Raw genomic sequence first — 24,858 nt, forward strand, 5'->3', positions numbered from 1 at the left:
CAGAGAGTCCTCATGGTGGGAGGTGGAGGTATGGAGAAATTGAATGCCCATGGTAAAGGAGGAACTTAAATTAGGCATCAGAAAAATAACAGAACATGCTGGAAAACTTCAGCAGGTCTGACAGCATCTGTGGAGAGAATGTTTTGTGTCTGAATGCCCCGTTGTCAGAGATTTTCCAGCATTTTCTGCTTCTGTTTCATATTCCAGCATGTGCAGTAATTTGCTTTGATCATCAGAAAAGCTATTTTAGTCTACTTGTTACCACTATATAAAAGTCCTCTAGAACATTCAAATCAAAATGTCTACAAATGAGGCACATCACATGACATTACCTCCTGCAGCAGGATTTCCTCTGGTGAAGAGCGGCATAGCCATGTTAAGAATAAGTGGAGAAAGTACTTGTTTGTGCCAGTTTGAGGATGATTTACACAGTATTTGGTCAACGTCATTGCTTCTCCAATATGCTTGTATTTCATCAAGTATTTCACTCTATATTCAAAGAACACTGGCGATTCTGATCCCAAGTATTCATTTACTGTTAAAGCACAAAATCGATAAGAAAACATAGTGAAATAAAGTCTACCAGATTGAAGTACTTTTTGTAAATTAAGGATTATTCTGCGAATAACAAAATCAGTTACAATCAGACAATGAGTATAAAAACATTAAGCAGTTTTTGTCCAGTTAATAGACAAACAACTGAGGTACAAGGACAAAACAAATGATTCCATTTCCAAATTTATCAGTTTTATTTTCTTTGCTATTTGAGATGGCCAATCATTCTTGAAAAATAAAAGTCTTTCAGACGACATATTGAATGAATTTTTCTCTACAGTAATTATGCCATCTTTTTAAAACAAGGTAACACGATGAAAATTAAGAGAATTTTCCAGGCAATCCTACCTCCATCTACCCTATCCTTGCTCGTCAAAGGATTAAATCAATCATTACCCTACAGTTGACTGAAAAGAGTAAAGCTGTAGATGGGTAGGAATGCTTAGTTGCAGTTTTCTTGGTCTATTTGGTGAAATGACACTTGTACAGCAAGAGGCTGATATTTGGTGCTTAAGTCACAAACAATTTTTCTAATTTTTCCATGCATTCAGCATTAACTGCACTGAAAAAAAATCAATTCCAAGTGCACTGTTTTGAGCTGATATTGTACAGATAGGGATTGTTAGAAATACTGGTAATGTACAAGTGAGCAAGCTGCACATTTTAAAAAGAGCATTTGTTTAAATCAACTTTAAAAAAGCAACCTTTTACTTGTACTTAAGATTATACTGAAGAACCACTGGTTATTTGAATTTATTAGCTGTGGAGTGCAAGTTAAACTAATGTAACAGCATATCAAAATGATATTAGCCTGGACACAGAAGGATCTGAATCAATAAATGATCTGCATTGTATTATGCCCAAGTACTAAGTGGCTTTGTAATTAAAACAAAATAGTTAATTAGGTAATTCCCTTTGCTCCTTTAACCATGACTGCTTACATGTTCAGGGAAATTCCAATCTCCATGGGTTAGTTGTTTTTCGAGTTTTCAGCTTGCATGCTGGTGATGTTGAAATGAAACACTATAGGTACTCAAATGTCTGGCAAAGCTTTGTATTTATTAACTCTTCAAACACTTTAAATAAATTTAAATGACCCATTAACAGTCTAGCAAGTATAAACATAGCCAAGCAAGGTCCCAGGCTTTATTTCCATTTTGTATCGAGTTAGTTGAGCTGCGATTGTGGTGACAACGGCCTCAGTGCCCTCAGGCTGCTAGGAAGGAGTGCAGAAAACAGGTCAGCCCGGGTTCTGACTTCAATTTAATACTCAATGGCCTTTGCTAGAAAATGCAATTGCATGGACATCAACCTACATTGTTCAAAGGCTTATTGAACCTCAGCATCAAGGATCACACAGGAAGATTGGACACTGACAAGATACCGGGAGACTATTAGTATTCAGGTGGTAGTCCAGAAAGAAAGGATAAATTGGAGGAATTTTAAGACAATTTCACTGTTCAACTCATCTCTTTGCCACCCTCTTTTGCTGTTAGTTTCAACAATACATTTAATTCCTTCTATTTTCAACATGTCTTTAAAAAGTAATTTATAATCTTTTACTCAATTGCCTCACTTGATTTATTGAATGGACGGAAAACTGTTCACCGAACCATAATTAGTTATTTAAATGTTGAGAACTCAAAATACTTGGATAACCATAGCTTGCTCTTTTTGCTGACATATTTGAATAGTTATACATACTGCTGTACATCCAGGTTAATTTAAACTTTCCATTGTACATTTAAGTAATCAATACTGGGTGCATCAATCTTTTACCAGAGACTTCACTTTGGAACCTGGCAATTGTTTTACCTGTTTATTATTAAGACAAGGGCAAATTTACACTGTGCTGCCCCTTCTTTTTCCATCTCTCCTTGTTAGTTTCTGGATTCTCCAATTCAATGTAATGTTATATCTGACAACCATCAGTAACAATAACTGGATTTTTAAAATATGGATGACTTGTTGCATTCAAAATTATTCAAACATTTGCGCAATTTGAGTGATCAGATTATCATGATGTAAAATAAATACATCCAAATATGAATGGCATGGATGAAATAATTACAGGAGTTTGAACATATGAAAACGATTGTGGTATATTAAACAATCCCCTCTTTGATATAATTCAGGAATGGATCAATTGATTTTGGAAAATGAAATAAGATTAGCTTTTTTTTTTATAAAGTGAGACGTCACCCACTTACTGACCCAATCAGCACAAACATTTAGTTCTCATAACAGTCAAGTCCATTTGGACCATTATTTTTCAGTTGAAGCGGCATGAAAACAGGCACTGAAATCCGTTATCAAAGCAAAGTGCTGGAAGTACAGTTTTTCTCTTTCTATAGATGCTGCCAGATGAACTGAGTATGTCCAGCACTTTGTTAGAAATCTGAAATAAAAACATTCACAGTATTTTGCTTTTATTAAATCAAACAATTTAGCGCTTGCTGCTAAGCATAATGATGAGGTGAAGCAATAAGGGACCTTCATCGACCTAGGTAAAACTATTGGCAGAACAGCAATTAATGTACCACCGTACTGTGATGCAACACAACATGCTGACTTCATTTTTTCCTGAAACTTCCACATTTAACTAATGGTGTACGCAATCAATGTATCATTACTATGATAGAAGTTTCAATAAAATTTGAACTCAAAATTTTAAAATTCAATCACGAAACTAGCACTGAGTACATGAGAGGAAAGCTACTTCAGCATTAACAGCGCACAGGGCTGTAAGTTACAGGAACAGCAGGCACATGGAAAAATGCTGGATGAAATAGTAGCAGCTTTGTCACAACATTCTGCCAAATTTCAGCTATGGAGATGGAAGGCCTAAAAACAAAGGGGCCGATTTTACCAAATCGGGACTAAGTGCCGGGTCCAGTCGTCAAACGGATCCGCGCCCGGCAGCCGCGCTCCAGCACGTCCATACGCCTTTTTTCGGCGCCGGTCTATTGGGCGGGGCTTAGGTCTGCCAGCAGGGCCTGCCTCCCAGGGGAGTCCGAATGGTCGGGGGGGATTGGCTTCGGCGGTTCCCCTGCTGAATTGGAGTCCCATTCGGACTTTTATTTAGCAGGTCGTTTAATGCGCGGACGCGAAATGGGACGCAACCTGGTAAAGTCGGATTCGTCGGTAAAGTTGGGCGCGAGCTTCATTAAGTCGATTTAAATGCCCGACCCGCGCCCGGATCGGGGCTTGGTAAAGACACGATCTGCCATGAGTCGGGTGCAGATCGCGTTTTAGGCCCAACGCCCAACTTCACCGCGATTTTGCGCCAAATCGGGCCCAAAGTTTATAGCGATACAATACCAAAAGCTCCAGTAAAAACATTTCAAATTAGGTTTTGGGAAGAAAATGCTATTATTTAAGAAACTATGCAAAATCAGGATACCAATAACAGTACCTAATTCCTGAGTTACTAACTCTTGGTTAAGGATGGACATCAGTACTGGACTTTGCCATGGACCTCCATTTCTACTCATCCTGATTAGGACATCAAATTCTGCATTTAAGTCATTCTGTAAAACATTGTGACATTCCTGCGGGGAAAGAAATGTACAATGTTAACGGAAATTAGGAAATAGCATCACTATTACATTGCTTTAATATAAAAAGTGATGCCACAAAATACAGGAAACAAAGTAAGCATTCTATGAAACAGCAAGTATAAATTATAATGTGTATATTTTGTGTATAAAACTAATTTACATCATTAACAGTGAAGACATCAGGACAGAAGTGCAAAATGACAAATAGTACCTGAATAGTTTTTAAAAATTCTTCCCAGAACTCTTTCGATGAGTCATCCTCCCTACAGTATAACAATACTTCAAAGCAGCTCCTAGAAAGAAAAGAGAGAAGTTGAAAGTAGAATTATCGGTACAACTATTCCAGTGGTTTGGAGAGAGGAACAACAAAAATTAATCCACTTCTTTGCATTTAAACAAAGGTCTCCGAAGCCATTAATGTAGAAATCACCAGCTCGAGCCAAGCTACACACAAGGTCCCGATTAAAAATAATGAAAAAGAAAATGCTGGAAATCAGGCTGTGAAGAGGGAAACAGAATTAAATGCTTCAGAGTGAGTTTGGATTGTTTCCTGCAGAAAGTGAAACTCAATGAAGGACATGCTGTAAAGTATATTCATGCAGTATAGAGTTAGTGGTTACATTGAGACATTAATAAGGATCACCTTTTCTGCAGTTTAGCATATTAGTTGCCTACTAAGTAATGTTTTGTCGATGTTGATTAATTTTATTTGATGCAGTAAAAATCTTAAAACTTGAAACCTTGTTGTGGGATTTCTTTAAGTTGGTTACCAGCAATTCAGATCTATTTTTTTTATAAATATGTTATCAGTCTCTACAGGGACTGTAACAAATACATTCTGCAATCAACCAAGGAAAACACCTTTTATAAGACCTGGTAATGTGTAATGAAATTGAATTAATTAATGAGCTCATCGTAAAGGATCATCCACGATACAATTTCACATTCAGTTTGATGGTGAGAAATGTGGGTCTGAATACTAGAATCTTAAATTTAAGTAATGGCTTACAAGGGCATGAAGACAGGAGCCTCAACTCTACAATTTAAAGCAACAATTTGGATGAGTGGACCGATGGTTGCTAAATTTGCTACTGACACAATGATAGAACATAGAAAAAATACAGCACACACAGGCCCTTCGGCCCACAAGCTGCGCCGGTCATGTCCCTACCTACCTAGGCTTATATATAGGCTTACCTATAACCCTCAATCCTATCAAGTCCCATGTACTCATCCAGAAGTCTCTTAAAAGACCCTATCAAGTTTACCTCCACCACCACTGATGGCAGCCGATTCCAATCACCCACCACCCTCAATGAAAAACTTACCCCTGACATCTCCTCTGTACCTACTCCCCAGCACCTTAAACCTGTGTCCTCTCGTAGCAGCTATTTCAGCCCTGGGAAAAAGCCACCCGATCTATACCTCTCACCACCTTGTACACCTCTATCAGGTCACCTCTCATCCTTCGTCTCTCCAAGGAGAAAAGATCGAGCTCCCTCAGCCTATCCTCATAAGGCATGCCAACCAATCCAGGCAACATCCTTGTAAATCTTCTCTGCACCCTTTCAATCATTTCCACAAGCCTCCTGTAATGAGGCGACCAGAACTGAGCACAGTATTCCAAGTGGGGTCTGACGAGGGTCTTGTAAAACTGCATCATTATCTCCCGACTCCTAAACTCAATCCCTCGATTGATGAAGGCCAGCACACCATACGCCTTCTTAACCTCCTCCTCTACCTGCGAGGCCAATTTAAGAGTCCTATGGACCCGGACCCCAAGGTCCTTCTGATCCTCTACACTGCTAAGAGTCTTTTCCTTGATATTGTACTCCTTCATCCCATTTGACCTGCCAAAATGGACCACTACACATTTATCCGGGTTGAAGTCCATCTGCCACTTCTCCGCCCAGTCTTGCATCCTATCTATGTTATGCTGTAGCTTCTGACATCCCTCCAACCTATCCACTACACCACCAACCTTCGTGTCGTCGGCAAACTTACCAGCCCATCCCTCCACTTCCTCATCCAGGTCATTTATGAAAATGACAAACAGTAGGAAAGTAGGATAAGTAGGAAAGTAAGGTGTGAAGTGGACTGCAGGCAGCTCCAAAAGAATATAGATACATTAGGTGAGTGGGTAAAGATCTGATAAATGGAGTATAGTATGGAAAAATGTGGAATTGTCCATTTGGTATAATGAATAAAAGCAGCATATTATGTAAATGGTGAGATTGCAGAACTCAGATGCAGAGGCATCTGTGTCTCTTTATGTATGAATTATAAAAAAAATTAGTATGCAGGTGCAGCAAGTAATTAGCAAAGCTAATAGAATGTTATTTATTGCAAGGGGAATTGAATACAAGAGTATGGAGGTTATGCTTCAGTGAGTGGCATGGTGACACAGGGATGGCATGGTGGCACAGCGGTTAGCACTGCTGCCTCGGCGCCAGGGACCTGGGTTTGATTCCCAGCTTGAGTCACTGTCTGTGCAGAGTCTGCACGTTCTCCCTTTGTCTGCTTGGGTTTCCTGCAGGTGCTCGGTTTCTCCCCTCAGTCCAAAAGACGTGCTGGTTAGGTGCATTGGCCATGCTAAATTCTCCTTCAGTGTATCCAAACAGGTGCCGGAGTATGGCGACTAGGGGATTTTCACAGTAAGTTCATGTAAGCCTGCTTGTGACACTATCAAATAACCTTTAAACTTATACAGAGTACTGGCGAGAACAAATATGGAGTACTATGTATAGGCCTGGTCTTATTGAAGGAAAGATGTAAGTGCATTGGAAGCAGTTCAGAGAAGGCGAACTGGAATGGGCGGTTGTCTTATGAAGAATGGCTGGACAGGCTGGGCTTGTATCTGCTGGAGTTTAGGAGAGTAAGAGGCAACTTGATTGAAACATAAAATCCTGAGGGGATTTGACAAGGTGGATGTGGGAAGGATGTTTCCTCTTGTGTGGTAACCTAGAACTAGGGCCCATAGTTTAAAAATAACAGGTTGCCCATTTAGGACAGATGAGGGAAGTGTTTTCTCTCTTGTGGGGTTGAGACACCTTGGAACTCTCTTTCACAAAAGGTGATTGAAGCAGAGTCTTTGAATATCTTTAAGACAACATTTGTAAGATTCTTGACAAAAGGGGGAAGGTTATCCTGGGGTAGGCATAATGTGAAGTTGAGGTTAAAATTAAAACTGCCATGATCTTATTGAATGGCGGAGCAGGCTTAAGGAGTTGAGTGGCCTCCTCCTACTCCTCATTCATATGTATGTACAGTGTTGGCTCAAGTGACTGGGAAAATGGATAAAATGTACGATGCTGGAGATGCAGTGGCAGACATTTAAGGGGCATTTCATAACTCCTGAAGATATACACCATTGAGAAAGACTCAATGAGTAGATGCACCATCCATGGCAAAAGCAGGGAGTTATGGAAGGCCGTACAATGCTACCAAGATTAATGGTAGAACAGAAGATTGGAAACATTTTAGAAATCAGCAAAAGATGGCCAAAAATTGAACAGGAAATATCGATGAGAGAAAAATTATAAAAATGGACATACAAAGCTTCTGTAAGTACATACAAAAATATAGTCAAAGTAAACATTGGTCCATTAAAGGGTGAGCCTGGTGTGACAGAACAGCCTCTAACACTGATTTTACATAAATATATCCGCATTGCTATTTCTTAATTTTAAACTGGACCTTTTAGCTGAACAAAGACTGACCCCTCCAACTGCGAGTTACGGTTTCAGTCAAATTCCTCGTGGGACTTTGATTCTGGACCTCACGTGAAACAATATTTATTTCCTCTCTGGTCTCTATTGTAAAACCCTCGTTTCTCTATCCCTCTCTTTCCTGTATGTGTGGGGAGGTGGGCATTGTGGGCCATCCCCATCATGGTTTTTGAACGCATGCAATAAACTAACATTTTGAGTTTGTCCGACCTCGATCTTGCTGTGGGGTTTTTAAAGCAGAAATTGGATCACACAAAAGCTGAGGGGATTGGAAATACGCCGCTGCTTATTAAAAAGGAAACAAATCAAAACACCATTTAAGGACCGGGAAGGAGAGGGTGGGAGAGTGAGGGGAAAAATAGTGCTATTTGAATGGACTCTCCTGTTCATAATACTGGGAAATTAATTATAGGAAACAAGGAATTGGCAGAGTTTTTGAACAAGTATCTGTCATAGAACACAATAAAATTAGGAGATTAAAGGGAACAAGAACTCAAAACAGTTATTACGACAGAAAAAATATTGGGAAAACTAATTGGGACTAATCGCTGACAAGTCCCCCGGACCCAATGGCCTGTATCCTGAACTCCAACAAGTCCTAAATTGTAAAAATTAAACTATGGAATCTTGTGGCTTCATCCTTTCAGTAAATAATTGGGTTTCAGATTGCTTCTTTTTTAATGAAATTACTGGTCTTGACTGAGATCATAAACACATAGAACAGCTGGATATTGAGGCCAGCATGGTACAGCACAAGAAGACCACTCCGCCAGTGGTAAAACCCCAGGCAATGACGGCATTTCACATGACATCAAAGCTGGAAAACTGGTACTGCTGCATCATCTCCACAAACTTGTCTCTCTGTTGGAAGGAGATATGCGCAAAGGGGGCTACAGTAATTCTTAACAAATCTCCTTGCTAAGTTTTGAGAGGAAGATCTTTGCTCACATTGCTCTGACCAGATCGCAGACCCTGGCGTCATGCATCTATCCTGTGTGGCTTCAGAGTTGGCAGATCGACAGTTATGATTTTTCTCACACCCGTTGTTATGGGAGTTGTGCCTCAAAAGCGCAGACCATTCTACACAGCCTTCACTGGCCTCAACAGGCCTTTAATTTTGTCAGCAGAGATGGACTTTCAAACTGCTGTTGAAAATAGGCTGCTCTCCTGGATCATTTCCTCTTTCAAGAAGAATGTGCAGTACCAGTTACAATGGAACAGCATCAGATACTTTAAAGATACGGAGTGACTCAGTGGTTAGCACTGCTGCCTCACAGCGCTAGGAACCATGGTTCGATTCCTGGCTTGGGTCATTGGCCGTGCAAAGTCTGCATGGGTTTCCTCTGGGTGCTCACGTTTCCTCCCACAGTCCAAAAGATGTGCTGGTTAGGTGCATTAGCCATGCTAAATTCTCCCTCAATGTACCTGAACAGGAGTGTGGCGACCAGAGGATTTTCACAGCAACTCATTGCAGTGTTAATGTAAGCCTACTTGTAACACTAATAAATAAACTTTAAAAACTAGATGAGCAAGGGTAAAGCAGCACTGTATCCTGGCGCAACTCTCTTTGGTATACTCTTCCCCATGCTGCTATTGTACAGTTTCGGTGATTCAAATGAGGGTGTCCACTTGCATAACAGATGACACTAAGCTGTGCAACTTAGCAAGACTGCATACCAAAACAAAAGTGATTGAAGTCCTAGTCTGAGTGTTACTGTTTGTGGTGATGCAGTGCTGACATCCCAAATGAAGTTCACTTGTAGCAGCTTGTGATCAGATCCAGATTTTCACGGGACTGACAATTAGTGTCAGGAAGACCATAGCTAGTTATGGGCCAGAATTAAGAGACTCCAACTTCCACCAACATCAACCACTGGAGGTCGTTGACAACTCGCAAAGATTGAATCAACAATCACCCATCCCTGGATATGGAAATCAGCACAACTTAGTCAAGCCACAAAAAACAGCTAAAGACTTTCCACCTCTGCAGCCTCAGATGTATAACGAGCATCAACTGGCAAGACAGAATGCTGAATATGAAAGTACACCAACGTGGAGGGATCCCTAGCATGTTTGCCCTCTTGAGGCAATGGTGGCTGCATCATGTGCACCTAATGCATGACTGCTACATGTCCTAAGATACACCCTATAGAAAGCTTGCAATCAGCACAACAGCAGCAGATCACTCACATCTGTAATACAACCCCAAGTTGACCAGAATGAAAGTCCATGTATGGAAATCCTTGCTGCTGACCAGAGTGCCTAGAGGCAAGCAGCCAGGAACGGCATGGAAAAAGCAGTGAATGATCAGATGAAAAAAAGAGAGCAGCAGGAAAGAACATCAGTCGACACATTCTACTCATCTGTGTTAGCTGTGGAAGGGACTGCCACTTATGATTCAGCCTCTACAGCTACAACAGATGGTGTTCAATATAGGAGTAACATGCATCCTGAGCACAGTGGCATCACCTCCCGAAACAAGCCAATATCCACTTACTTGCAGTGGAAGCAGTTCAGAGAAGACTCACTAGATTGATTCCTAGGATTAAGGGGTCTTCTATGAGGCAGGGTTGAAAAGATTGGGCTTATATGCATTGGAATTTAAAAGACACAGTGGTGACCTTATGGAAACATAAAAGATTTTGAGGGGGTATAACAGGGCAGGTGTGAGAACTTTTCCCCTCATGGAAGAATCTAGACCTACAGTGTACAGTTTCAGAATAAAAGGGTCACCTCTTTAAGCTGGCGATGAGGAGGCACTTATTCTGTGAGAATTGTGAATCTTGGAATTTTCTATCCCAGAGAGCTGTGGAGGCCAAGTAACTGAATATATTCAAGACTCAAATAAGGGGATTCTTGAACTAAAGAGGAGACAAGGATTAATGCAGAACAGGCAAGAAAGTGGAGTTAGGCCAAGACCAGATCAGCCATGATCGTATTGAATGGCAGAGATGACTCGAGGAGCCATATGACCTACTCCTGCTTCTATTTATGTTCTATTGTTAACTACTCTGAGATTTTAGCAAAGTTTACCTGAGCTTATCAAAAAATGCTCATTTTAATCACTTCTCCTTGAAGGATACTTTAACGATGAAGATGTATTGTTAACGCGAGAGTGCAAGAGAGCGACCATCATCGAGATCAAGTCTACGCATCTCTTCATTGGATAAATTTGCTGAGCTACTGAAGGAGCCTCGAAATGAAACAAACCTAGTTTTCTTATATGTATTTTTGATAATGCTCTTGAAGTTCTTTGGGATGTTTAGCTATATTTCAAAGGTGCTATACAAAGCCAAGTTGATGTTGTTGACAAAATTAAGACTAAGGCCATATTTATGAAATGACAGTGAAATAAGATTTTCATATTTCAAATAAGAAAACAACTGAGCATTGCATTGTCAGCTTTATTGTCAATCCCCAAATGCTCTTGAAGGGTGGTGGAGAGCTCTGCAGTCCATATGGTGAAAATGCTGCCCAAGTACTTCAATATTGCTAAGGCTCCCCAATTCCACACCAAGTCAAATGCTGCCTTGATGTTCAAGGATATTTTTGTTTCACCTCTAGAAGTCAGTTCATGCTTGGGCCAAGACTGGACCATGGTCTGGAGCCAAACAGTCCTGGCAGAAAAAGTTATTAGAAAAAGTGTGGCTTAACAAAGTCGCCATAGTCCCAGATCACTATAGGCTGCTCTCCCTTTTGAGGGGAGGTGATTTAAATTGAGGTTCACCACATCTTAAGCGAGCTACAAGGTTGAGAAGGCGGGGCATTCATGAATAACCTCAATCAGTACAGGAACAGAAACCAGGCAGTTAGCATCATCCGCATCATGAACCTGCTGTCCAGTCAACTGAGCTAACTGACTCCCCAGTTGACAGCACTGTCAATGACACCTTGCATCATTTTGCTGATGACTTACAGTAGCTCAAAAGGTGCAGTTTCAATTTGTCCTCTTTTTATGGCAAGGACATAATTGGTAACAATTTCCCACACTGTCAGGTAGATACCAGTGCCGAGTCTGTACTAGAACAACTTGGCTAGGGGCACAGCTAGTTCTGGAGCACAAATCTTCAGCATGGGAACATAACCTTTGCTGTATCCAGAGCACACATGTAATTTCAAGATATCATGTCGGGTGAACTGAATTGGCTAAAGAATCTGGCTTCTGTAATGATAGGCACCTCAGGAGGAAACCAAGATTGGTCATCTACCTCGCACTTATGACAGAAGGTGGCTACAAATGTTTCACCCCATCTTTTGCAAACATGCTGCATTCCATCTTTACTGAATGGGGACATTCACTGAGCCTCACCTTTTCCATTCAGTTCTTTAATTGTCCATTGTCAATTATGACTAGAAGCAGTAGGACTGTAGAGTTTTGATACAATTCATTAGTTATCATTTGCTTACTTTTGTCTCTATCATGCTGCTTCTCATGTTTGGCATGCATGTATTCCTGCATTGCAACTTCACCAGATTGGCACCTTATTTTTAGGTGCACTTGGTGCTCCTCCTGGCATGCTCTTTTACACTAATTGAACCAGGGTTTGTCCCCTGGCTTCATGGCAATGGTAGAGTGAGGGGTTGCAGAACTTTCAACTCCTTTATTCAAAAAGAGACACAAAAACAGGTAACTATGGCCAGTTAGCTTATCTATCATTGGGAAAATGTTAAGTGTCCATGATAAAGGATGCAATAGCAGAGCATTTATAAAGGCATAATAAATCAAGCCTGACAAATTTATTAGAAGTCTTTGAGGTGGTAACATGCAGGATAGATAAAGGGCAACCAATCGATGTAATGTACTCGGATTTCCAAAAAGCACCTGGTCAGGTGCCGCACAAAAGACTACATTATAAGAGCCCATCATGTTGGGGGTAGTATATTAGCATAGAAAGGGGATTAGCTAACTAACTAAGAAAACAGTGAGTTGGAATAGGAGGGGCGTTTTCAGAAAGGCAACCTGTAACTAGTGGTGTACCACAGGTATCAGTGCTGGGGACCACAATTATTTACAACATACAATGACTAAGTCGAGGGAAGTGAACTATACTATTGTCAAGTTTGTGGCTGACACAAAAATAGGTGGGAAGGCAAGTGATGAGGATGACACTCTAGAGAGGGTATAGACAGGTTGAGCGGACAAAAACTTGGCAGATGGAATATAATATTAGAAAATGTAAAGCTGTTCGCTTTGGTAGGAGGAATAAGGGGGCTGAATATTATTTAAATATAGAAAGACTGCAGAAACTTGCAGAGGGATTTGGGGACTCTTGCGCATAAATCACAAGCAGCTAGTATGCATGTTCAGCAGGTAACAGGGGTAGCAAATGGAATGTTAGCCTTTATTTTAAAGGGAATGGAGTATAAAAGCAGGGAAGTCTTGGAAAACTGAACAGGTTTGGTCCCCTTATTTAAGGAAAAATATACTGGCTTTGGAGGCAGTCCAGAGAAAGTTCACTAGGTTGATCTCAGGTATGGAGGGCTTTTCTTTTGAGTACAGGTTAAGGAGGTTCGGCCTGTACTCATCAGCGTTTTGAAGAATGAGGCGCAACTTTATTGAGACATGTAGGATTCTCAGGGTTCTTGACAGGGTAGATGCTGAAAATTTGTTTCCCTTTGTGGGAGAGTCTAGGACCAGAGGGTATAATCTCAGAATAAGAGATCATCCATTTAAGACAGAGAATGAAAATAAATTTCTTCTCAGAGTGTAGTGAATCTGTGGAATTTGATTTGTTTTATTGTCACATTTTTAGTACACAATGAAAATAACTTATTGCATGCTATACAAAGTATACCGTACATAGAGAAGGAAAGGAGAGGGTGTAGAATGCAGTGTTACAGTCATAGCTAGGATGTAGAGAAACATCAACTTAATAGGAGGTAGGTCCATTCAAAAGTCTGATGGCAGCAGGGAAGAAGCTGTTCTTGAATGGGTTGGTACGTGAACTCAGACTTTTGTATCATTTTCCCGATGGAAGGAGGTGTGTTCAGGGTGTGTGAGGTCCTTGATTATGCTGGCTGCTCGAGGCACTGGGAAGTGTAGACAGAGTCAATGGATGGGAGGCTGGTTTGCGTGATGAACTGGGTTTCATTCATGACCCTTTGTAGTTTCTTGCGGTCTTGGACAGAACAGGAGCCAGACCAAGCTGTGATACAACCAGAAAGAATGCATTCTATGGTGGACCTGTAAAATTGGTGAGTCGTAGCTGACATGCCAAATTTCCTTAGCCTCCTGAGAATGTAGCGGCGTCGGTGGGCTTTCTTAACTATAGCGTCTACATAGAGGGACCAGGATAGATTGTTGGTGATCTGGACACCTAGAAACTTGAAGCTCTCGACTATTTCTACTTCATCCCCATCGATGTAGACAGGGGCACATCCTCCACTGCTTTCTGAAGTCGATGACTAGCTCCTTCATTTTGTTGACATTGAAGAAGAGATTATTGTTGTCGCAACAGTTCACCAGGTTCTCTTTCTTTCCTGTACTCCGTCTCATCATTGTCTGAGAGGCGACCCAGTACAGTGACGTCATCAGCAAACTTGAAATTCAAGTTGGTGGGTATTTGGTCTCACAGTCATAGGAGTATAAGGACCAAGTATAATGAAGGATGAAGGACACAGCTTTGTGGGACACCGGTGCCTATCCTTACTGATTGCGGTCTAAGAGTTAGGAAGTCTAGCATCCAGTTGCAGATGGAGAAGCTGAGCCCCAGGCCACAGAGTTTGGAGATGAGTTTTGTAGGAATAATGGTGTTGAAGGCTGAGCTGTAGTCAATAAACAGGAGTCTGACATAGGTGTCTTTGTTATCTAGGTGTTCCGGGTTTGAGTGTAGAGCCAGGGAGATGCCATCTGCTGTGGTGGACCTGTCGCGGCGACAGGGGAACTGTAGTGGATTTAGGCAATCTGGAAGGCTGGAACTGATTCGTGCCATGACTAACGTTTCGAAGCACTTGATACTGATGATGTCAGAGCCACCAAATGAGTCATTAAGGCTGACTTTTCTTTGGTAGCGGAATGATGGTCATCTTCTTGAAGTAGATAGGGGCCTCAGATTAGTGTAAAGAGATATTAAGGATATCTTCTCTACCAGAGGGCTGTGGAGGGTAGGTCGCTGGGTATGTTAAAGGGTGAAGGAATCAAGGGTTATGGGGAAAAGGCAGGAAAGTGGAGTTGAGGATTATCATTACAGATCAATCATGGTCTCACTGAATGGCGGAGCAGACTTGATAAGAATAGAAATAGGCCATTCGGCCTATGTCTCATGGTGATTATCTCACTTCAATCAGCTACCTCTTAACTTAAAAAACTTAATCCCTGCCTGTGCTATGAAAAGAAACAATGCAAAACCAATTACTAACATGAAAGTTGTACTGGCAACAGTAACCAGACAATTCAGACGTCTCCTAATCACCTTTTAGGGCTAGCATCAGAAATTCCCTTTGAAGCTGTTTCAGAAATCAGCAGACTGATTTCCTGATAAAACTGAAGACTCGGGCTAGATAGCCTCTTTGTGGCTCAACATCTATTAGATGAGATATCTTAATTTACACAGAGCATTTGAGCTGGGGAAAGCTGTGGAGCACATTCTCGTTCTTCACTGTATTCTTGCTTCAGTGAACCTTCAAATAATTTATCTTCAGGTCCAAAACTATGCAACCGGAAGCACTGGCTGACATGAAGTTGTCCTTCTGTTTCTTATTAACAAGTACATCTTCCGTTGTATTTGCTAATTGTGGTTGGCAGCACATTGCTCAGTGAACAGGATCCCAAAACATAGCAGTTGCAATTTGCGTCTTGTAGCAAACAAAATATTTTATACATTTTCTGGAAAGTAGCATTTTCAATATGATTATGGAAGGGAACTAACAAGAGTATCATCACAATATACCGGCTTTAATTATGCAGCTTTAATGACAGCAAAACCCGTTATTTTTTGCTGTCATTACAATCATGAAACATAGAAAATAGGCCCCATGAGCCTGCTCTGCCATTCATTATGATCATAGCTGATCTTCCAACTCAATAACCTGATCCCGCTTTGCCCCCTCCCCAATATTTCAAATAAAGATGGCGCCAGAGCTAGGCAACTTCCTGCGAGCTGTCCGCAGCACACCCTCTAGCTTCATCTTTTACTTCTGTTCTGTGCTTTTAAAACTGAACTCTAACTCTCCTAAACTTTCTAATTATGCCCTTTTGAAGACTCTTCATCAGACTTTTGAATGGTCCTATCATACATCAAGCTGATCTTTCTCCTCACTCTACCTATAACTGCAACTCTATATTCTGCACCCTATCCTTTCCTCCTCCCCTATGTACTTTTTGCCTGTTTAGTGCGCAAGAAACAATACTTTTCACTGCATCCCAGTACACGTAACACGAATAAATTAAATATCATTTTCACCCCATGACCTATATCTACGTCCTTCTTGAAAACATACAATATTTTGGCCTCAACTGCTTTCTGTGGTAGCGAATTCCACAGACTCATTACTCTGGCTGAAGAAATCTCTCCTCATCTCAATCCCAAAAGATTTACCCCATATCTTTAGACTATGACCATTGATTCTGGATACCCCCACTATTGGGAACGTCCTTCCTGCATCTGCTCTGTCTAGTCCGGTTAGAATTTTATAGGTTTCTATGAGATCTCCCCTCATTTTTATGAACTCCAGTGAATATAATCCTAATTCAGGTTCTCAAACAGCAAGTTTATATGTCACTATGACAAAGAATTGATACGTCACCAAAGACAGAAAAGAACGAAGTAAAAAGAAATAATGCAACCAGATCACAACTCCTACTCACCTCCACATAGACAATGAAAAACAGCACAGAGGTTGAGCAAACAACAGTCCTCACTATCAGACATGATACGTGCCAAAGCAATTGCTTGGGGATGTATGTTAAACACTAGTACCAAAAAGACCTGTGCAAATTTAACTGACCAACAGATCACTGAATACACTCCAACACAGGTTCACGGACTGCTTTTGTGAAATCAATCCACAAAATTATGCTCAACACATACAATAAAATGGCTGCATTTGTCGATAGCAGTTTTAATAAGATCATAAGAAATCCCTCAATTCAGCCCCTTGTGCCTGTTCTGACATTCATAAAGATCAGGGCCTTAAGTCTGCTTCTTTGTGAATCAAAAATCCATCTAACTCAGCCTTGAATATATTCAATACTCAGCCTCCATTGTGCTCTGGAAAAGAGAATTCCAACGATTCACAAACCCCAGAGAGGAAATTCCTCCTCATCACTGTCTAAACAGGAGATCCCTTATTTTTAAACTATGCTCCTATTTCTAGATTAACCCATGAAGGGAACATTCTCTCAGCATCTCCTCTGTAAAGCCCCCTTCGAATCTTATACATTTCCATAAGATTACCTCCCATTCTTTGAAACTGCAATGAATATAGCCCCAACCTGCACAAGGCAATCCCTTCATCTCAGGAATCAGCTGTGCTCCTGCTCCCAGCTTACAAACAAAAACTGAAACAGGAGAATCCGTCGGAAAGTCAGACAATGTTGGTCTGAGGAATCGAATTATCTCCTACGGGATTGCTTGGAGTCAGTGGACTGGTCAATATTTTAAAAGTATTTAAGAACTTTCATTAGTGTGTAGAAGACTGTGCCAAAGAAGCAAATCCACGTATTTCGCAACCGGAAACCATGGATGAGCAGGGATATCCACTGCCTGCTGAAGTCTAGGTCTGAGGCGTCCAAGTCAGGTGACCCTGACCTATACAAGAAAGCCAGACATGATCTACAAAGATCCATCAAAAATGCCAAAAGACAGTACCAGACCAAGCTAGAATCCCAGGCTAGCCTCACGGACTTCCGCCGACTATGGCAAGGTTTGCAAGACATAACAGGCTACAAGACGAAGGTAGGTAATATCTCTGGCTCCAATACACCCCTTCCCGATGTGCTCAATGCATTCTAGACCCGTTTTGAGCAAGAGGTCAGCAAGAGCATGCCCTAAATCCCAGAAGCCTCGGATGAACCTGTATCCGAGGTCACCATTGCCGACATCAGAGCAGCCTTCTCAAATGTCAACCCATGGAAAGCAACTAGCCCAGAAGGGGTACCCAGATGAGCACTCAGGTCCTGCACGGACCAGCTGGGGGGGGTATTCACAGACATCTTCAACCTCTCTTTATACCAATCTGAGGTCCCTACCTGCTTCAAGAAGATGACCATCATCCCGGTAGCAAAGAAAAGCCAGGCAGTGTACCTTAATGACTATCATCCAGTGGCTCTGACAGCCATCATTATTAAGTGCTTTGAAAGGTTAGTCATGGTACAAATCAATTCCTGCCTCCCAGGTGGCCTGGATCCACTACAGTTCACCCATCACTGCAACAGGTCCACAGCAGACTCCAACTCCCTGGCCCTACACTAAACCCTGGAACACCTAGATAACAGACACCTACATCAGACTTCTATTCATAGACGACAGCTCAGTCTTTAACACCATTATTCCTATGAGACTCATCTCCAAACATCATGGCCTCGGGCTTGGTTCCTCTCTCTGCAACTGGATCCTAGACTTCCTAACCCACACAACGCAGTCGGTAAGAATAGGCAACAACACCTCCTCCACGGTCATCCTCAGCACCGGTGCTCCACAAGTCCCTTACTATACTCCTTATACACTTCTGACTGTATGGCCAAATTCCCCACCAACTCGATTTTCAAATTTGCTGATGACACCACTGTTGTGGGTCGGGTCTCAATGACGCGATGGAGTACAGGAAAGAGATAGAGAATCTGGTAACAGGTGCGACGACAACAATCTCCCTCAATGTCAACAAAACGAAGGAGATAGTCATCAACTCAGAAAGCATAGTGGAGAACATGCTCCTGTCTACATCGACGGGGACAAGGTAGAAATGGTCGAGAGCTTCAAGTTTCTAGGTGTCCAGATCACCAACAACCTGTTCTGGTCCCTCTATGTGGACGCTATTGTTTAGAATGCCCCCTTATGCCTCTACTTTCTCAGGAGACTAAGAAAATTTAGCATGTTTGCGACAACTCTCACCAACTTCTACAGATGCACCATAAAAATCATTCTTTCCGGTTGTATCACAGCTTGGTATGGCTCCTGCTCTATCCAAGACAGCAATAAACTACAAAGTGTCATGAATGAAGTCCAGTCGATCACTCAAACCAGCCTCCCAGCCATTGACCCTGTCTACATTTACCGCTGCCTCGGAAAAGCAGCCAGTATAATCCAGGACCCCACTCACCATGGGCATTCTCTCTTCCACCTTCTTCCATTGGGAAAAGGACACAAAATTCTGAGGACATGTACCAACTAATTCAAAAACAGCTTCTTCCCTGCTATCATCAGACTTTTGAATGGACCTACTTGCATTATGTTGATCTTTCTCTACACCCTAGCTGTGACTTTAACACTTCATTCTGCACTCTCTCCTTTCCTTCCCTATGTACGGTTGCTTTGTGTGTATAGCGCGCAAGAATCAATATTTTTCATTGTGACAATTCACGTGACAATAATAAATCCAATCAAATCAGCCTAGTCAAGGTTCTATGTACTGCTTCCATTTTAGGTGTATCCTATAAGGAACCCAAAACTGGACACAGTGTTCTAGGCCTGGTTGCACCAATGCCCTGACAGCTATACCAAAATTTCCCTCGTTTTATATTCCGCCCCCTTCGCAATTAAAGTCGACATTCCATTTGTCTTCCTAAATTTCTTGCTGTACCTTACTCAGAATCAACTAATGGCCCAATTGTCTTTAAAACATTGAGATGTTAAAAATGAATAAAAAAGCAGCTACTTACAAAGCCAGCCGGCTCAAGACATATTGGACATGTTCACATTCTGGAGCGAGAAGCGGTCTTGCTTTGGTAAAACAGCAAATAGCACTTTTAAGCACATGAACTAGTGGCAAAGGCACCTGCCATCTCCCAGCATGCCATTCGGTTACCTGTTTGAAGGAGAGAAGACTGAAGGTTATCTATTGGTGCAGGATTCAAAACTCTCACTGAAGTGATAAGTTTCAACACTTCAGCTGTCATTTAGCCAATCACAACTTCCCTAGTCTTTTTGCAACAATATCTAAATTTTTAACATCTTTAACATAAAACGAAATTTGACAGTTCTGCTTAAAACATAGTGAAAGAGGACTGTTTCTGATAGTCCTGGAAAATATAAGAAAATCTAGCAAAGATACAAAGTCACTCCATGAGTATCCCATAGAGTACCTGGAAAGCTGGTTCAGGTGTTGTAAATCTTTTGACAAAGTGGAGGAACAAATTATTTGTTTTGTTGACCACACCTTTGAAACAAAATGTCATTCAAGGACTTTGAAGTAACAGGAGTGAACTATGCCTAAAAATTACAATTAACACTTTTAGACCACCACAAATTTGGACTTCAGATTCCATTTAGTGATCTGACAACTTGTGGACTGGCACTCCAAAGAGCCATGGAATTTGCTGGATCATGAAAACTGACCACTACCTGATACGGCCTATAGGTGACTCCATCCCACAATACGGGACATACTTTTAATAGCTTCAGGATGACGAGGGATAGATAATAAAAATACTTGGTGTCATTGGCATTACTAAAACATTAGAACCATCGAATCCCTACAGTGCAAAGGGAGGCCATTTGGCACATCAAGTCTGCACCGACTCTCCGAAAGAATACCTTACCCAGCACCCATGGTGGCACAGTGGTTAGCACTACTGCCTCACAGCGCCAGGGATCGATTCCCAGCTTGGGTCACTGTCTGTCTGGAATTTGCACACTGGAGGGTGCTCCGGTTTCCTCTCTGTCTGCAAGACGTGCTGGTTAGGTGCATTGACCCGAACAGGCGCCAGAATGTGGCAACTTGGGGAAATTCACAGTAACTTCATTCTAGTGTTAATGTAAGCCTTACTTGTGACTAATAAATAAACAAACTTTAACCCCCTATCCCAAACCCCCACCCCTGTAACCCCATGCATTTACCATGCCTAATCCACCTAACCTACACATCTTTGGACACTAAGTGGCAATTTAGCAATACCAATCCACCAATCGTTGGGGGAACACAGCGACCTGGATGATGCTGTGGTAATGAAAGTGAAACTGTCAGCATTTGCCATCCTTAAACCTCTGAAATTGAGCGCAACTCTGAAAACTGTAAAAAAAAAATTACAAAAAAATAGGAGCAGGAGTAGACCACACAACCCATCAAGCCCACTCTGCTTTTTGGGCTTCAACTCAATTTTTCCACCACTCCTTTAATATACTGTAATTCCCTGAGACCAAAAATCTGTCTATTCCAGCCTTAAACGTATTCAACGATGAAGCATCCACAACCTTCTGGGGTAGAGAATTCCAAAGATTCACAATCCTTTGAGTGAAGAAATTTCTCCTCAGCTCAGTCCTAAATGATCAGTCCTTTATCTTGAGACTGTGTCCCATGTGGTGTACCTGGACACTCAAATCCCTTTTCCTCCACCACAATTTCTACCCTCTCATCAATAAGAAAATATTCTGATTAGTTTCTTCGATTGATAATGGAAGACTCACTACTTCACACTGAACTCTGCTGCAACTCGGCACACCCATTTAACCCAGGTCCCTTCGTAACCTCCAGTTCCCTCCTACACAATTTATTGTGCTTCCTAATTTGAATATACAACTTCCTTATTCCTTCATCCAAATCATCATTATACCCGACAAGCCAAGGCCCCAGTCCTCGAGGAACCCTTTGTCACATTCACTAATCAAGGTACATTACCTTTATCCCTCAGTATCTGCCCTCGCCCCCATTAGCGACACTCAAGTTTACCTCCAATGTGTGCACTGACCTCTTGCTAATAATATGGAACTTTATAAGTGACTCCCAAAGCAGACTTTAACCGACATTCTTCCGACCCACCATAATGACTTCCTCAAAAAAATTAGATTAGTCAGACACAACGTTTCAGAAATTCATTATTTTGATCATTATTTTGCTCGGCACAACATCGTGGGCCGAAGGGCCTGTTCTGTGCTGTACTGTTCTATGTTCTAGTTCATATTTTTTCAGTATAAGAAGCATAAAGCATCCCAAGGAAAGTAGAAAATCAAGGGGCAAAGGAGGGAGGAATTTGAATCATAGAATAGAATCATAGAATTCCTACAATGCAGATGGAGACCATTCGGTCCATCAAACCTGCACCAACAATAATCCCACCCAAGTCTTATTCCCGTAGCCCCATGTATTTACCCTGCTAATCCCCCAAATACCAAGGGGGCAATTTCAACCTAGCCCACATGAATTTTGGCCAGAGCACCCAGAGGAGACACGGGGAGAATGTGCAAACTCCACACAGACAGTGACCCAAGGCATTTTAAAACAATCACCATCACTAGAGAAAAAGTATTAGGAAAAACGAATGGGATTATTGGCTGACAAGTCCCCTGGACCAGGCGACCTGCATTCAGGGATCTTAAAAAAAGTAGTTGCAAAGATAGTGGATGCACTGGTGGTAATCACCCAAAATTCCTTAGATTTCTGGAAAGGTCTCAATAGATTGGAAAACTGCAAATGTAACACCGCTATTCAAAAAAGAAAGACAGCAGGAAATCATGGGCCAGTTGGTCCAACATTTCATTTGGAAAATGCTGGAATCCATTATTAAGGAGGTCGTAAGCAGCAGAACGTTAAGAAAATTATATAATCAGGCCAAATCAACACGGTTTGTCAATGGGAAATCATGTTGGTCAAATTTATTTGAGTTATTTTAAGCTGTAGTAAGAATGGATAAAGTGCTGTCAGTAGATGTGGTGCATTTAGATATTCAAACAGTATTCGATAAGGTGTCATGTAAAAAGTTATTGTCAAGGCAAGTGCTCTTGGGGATGATTTATTAGTATCAATTTAGGATTGGCTAATTAATAAGATAAATGGGCCATTTTTAAGCTGGAAAACTAACTAGACTGCCACAGGGATTGGTGCTGAGGCATTAAATATTTGCAATCTATATTATTGACTTGGATGATAGTCAAATTTACTGATGATACAAAGATAAGTGGAAAAGCAAGTTGCGGGGAAACTACAAGCATCACAGAATTGTTACAGCACAGAAGGACTATCATGTCTGCACCGACTCTCCATATGAGCATTATGGCTTAGTGCCATTCTCCTGCCTTTTCCCCATACATTTGCACATTATTTCTATTCGAGTAATCATCCATTGTCCTCTTGAATGCCTCGACTGAAATTGCTTCCACCACACTTCCAGGTAGAGCATTCCAGACCTGAAAAAACATTTTCCTCACATCGCATTTCCTTCTTTTGCAAATTACTTGAATCTGGGCCCTCTCGTTCCTTTTACGAGTAGAAGCAGTTTCGTTTATCTATTCTGTTCAGCCCCCTCATGATTTTGAACATCACTATCTAATCTCTTCTTATTCTTTTCACCAAGGAGAACAGGCCCAACCTCTGCAATCTATCCTCAATACTAAAGTTTTTCATCCCTGGGACCATTCATGTAAACCTCTTCTGCACACTCCAATGCTTTAAAACATCCTTCCTGTTATGTGGTTCCCAGAACTGTGCACAATACTCCATCTCAGGTCCAACTAGTGTCTTGTATAAGTTCTTGTATTCTATGCCCATATTAATAAAGCCTAGGACACTGCATGTTTTATTAACAGGTCTCTCTGCCTGTCATGCCACCTTCAATGATCTATGCAAATAAAAACCCAGGTTCTTCTGCTCCTGCACCCCCTTAACAATTGTACTCCTTATTTTATATTGTTCTCCATGTTCTACCAAAATGCATCACTTCACACTTCTCTCTGCACTGAACAACTTCTGCCACCTATCTATCCACTTGTCTATGCCCTTTTGTAGTTCTGCACTGTGCTCCTCACCATTTGCAATGCTTTCAAGTTTCATACCATCCACAAACTTTGAAACTGTCCCCTGCTATAATTCCCTCTAGGTCACTATATATATTATATCAGCCAACATTGCTACTGCAAAGGGTTACAGATAGGTTAAGCGAGCGGCAAAAATTTGGCAGATGGGACTGCCCACTTTGTTAGGATGCTACAGTACAGAGGTATCCTGATGTCCTTGTACATGACTATCAGTTAGTGTATAGGTATAGCAAGTAATTAGAAAGTGAAATGGAATGTTGGCTTTTATCGTAAAGGAATGTAGTGTAAAAGTAGGGAAAGTCTCGCTACACCTGTACAGGCATTGGTGAGATCGCACCAGGAGAAGTGCGTGCAGTTTGGATCTCCATTACTTAAAAGAACATATTTGCATTGGAAGCAGTTCCGATTTTTGGGATGAAAGGCTCGTCTTACGAGGAAAAAAAAAATCAAGCAAGTTGAGAGTATCCTCATTGAGGTTTAGAAGGATGGAAGGTGATCTTATTGAAACATACAAGATTCTGAGGAGGCTTGACAGAGTGGAGGCTGAGAGCATGTTGCCCCCAAATGGGGAAATCTAGAACATGGGGCACAGTTTCAAAATCAGGCGTCTCTCATTTAAGACGGAGATGAGGAGTCATTTCTTTACAGAGGGCTGCTGGCCTTTGGAATTCTCTCCCAGATGCAGCAGTAAAAGCTAGGATATCAAATATATTCAAGGCTTAGTGAGAGAGATTTCTAACCTACAAGGGAGCCAAGGGTTATGGGGAACAAGCAGGAAAGTGGAGTTAACATAATAGAATTAGCCATGATATTCCTGACTGGCGGAGCAGACTCAATAGGCCGAATGGCCTACTTCTAAATTTAATATAGTTCCATAACACGGTTCATGGCGACAGATTCTAGTAACTTTTCCACAATTGCAATGAAATTAACAAGTTGTTAATTTTGTAGTTGTTAACTACAAAAGTAGTTGCTCTCACCCCTCTACCACTTCAGAAATAATGGAATGGTATTTGCTATTCAGACAAACATATCCTCAATCCAGAAAATTTTGGAACACAGTTTCAATTCCTTCCTCAGTTTCTTCCAATGCCTTGGAGTGGAAGGGAT

The 24,858-nt window shown here is 41.4% G+C and overlaps 1 protein-coding gene across 1 annotated transcript in view; it reads right to left on the reverse strand.

The window, feature by feature from the left end:
* The window catches only part of LOC144506557 (zinc finger protein 654-like), a 48,717-nt gene that overhangs the window by 16,775 nt on the left and 7,084 nt on the right, over positions 1-24,858 (reverse strand). Inside the window, exons 2-5 of the mRNA XM_078232834.1 lie at positions 19,662-19,807; positions 4,327-4,408; positions 3,971-4,106; positions 333-535 (exon numbers count right to left, since the gene is read on the reverse strand). Coding sequence (XP_078088960.1) covers positions 333-535; positions 3,971-4,106; positions 4,327-4,408; positions 19,662-19,807 — 567 coding nt within the window. The remainder of the gene's footprint in view (positions 1-332; positions 536-3,970; positions 4,107-4,326; positions 4,409-19,661; positions 19,808-24,858) is intronic.

Source organism: Mustelus asterias, chromosome 17 (genome assembly GCF_964213995.1).
Source record: "Mustelus asterias chromosome 17, sMusAst1.hap1.1, whole genome shotgun sequence".
Lineage (NCBI taxonomy): Eukaryota > Metazoa > Chordata > Chondrichthyes > Carcharhiniformes > Triakidae > Mustelus > Mustelus asterias.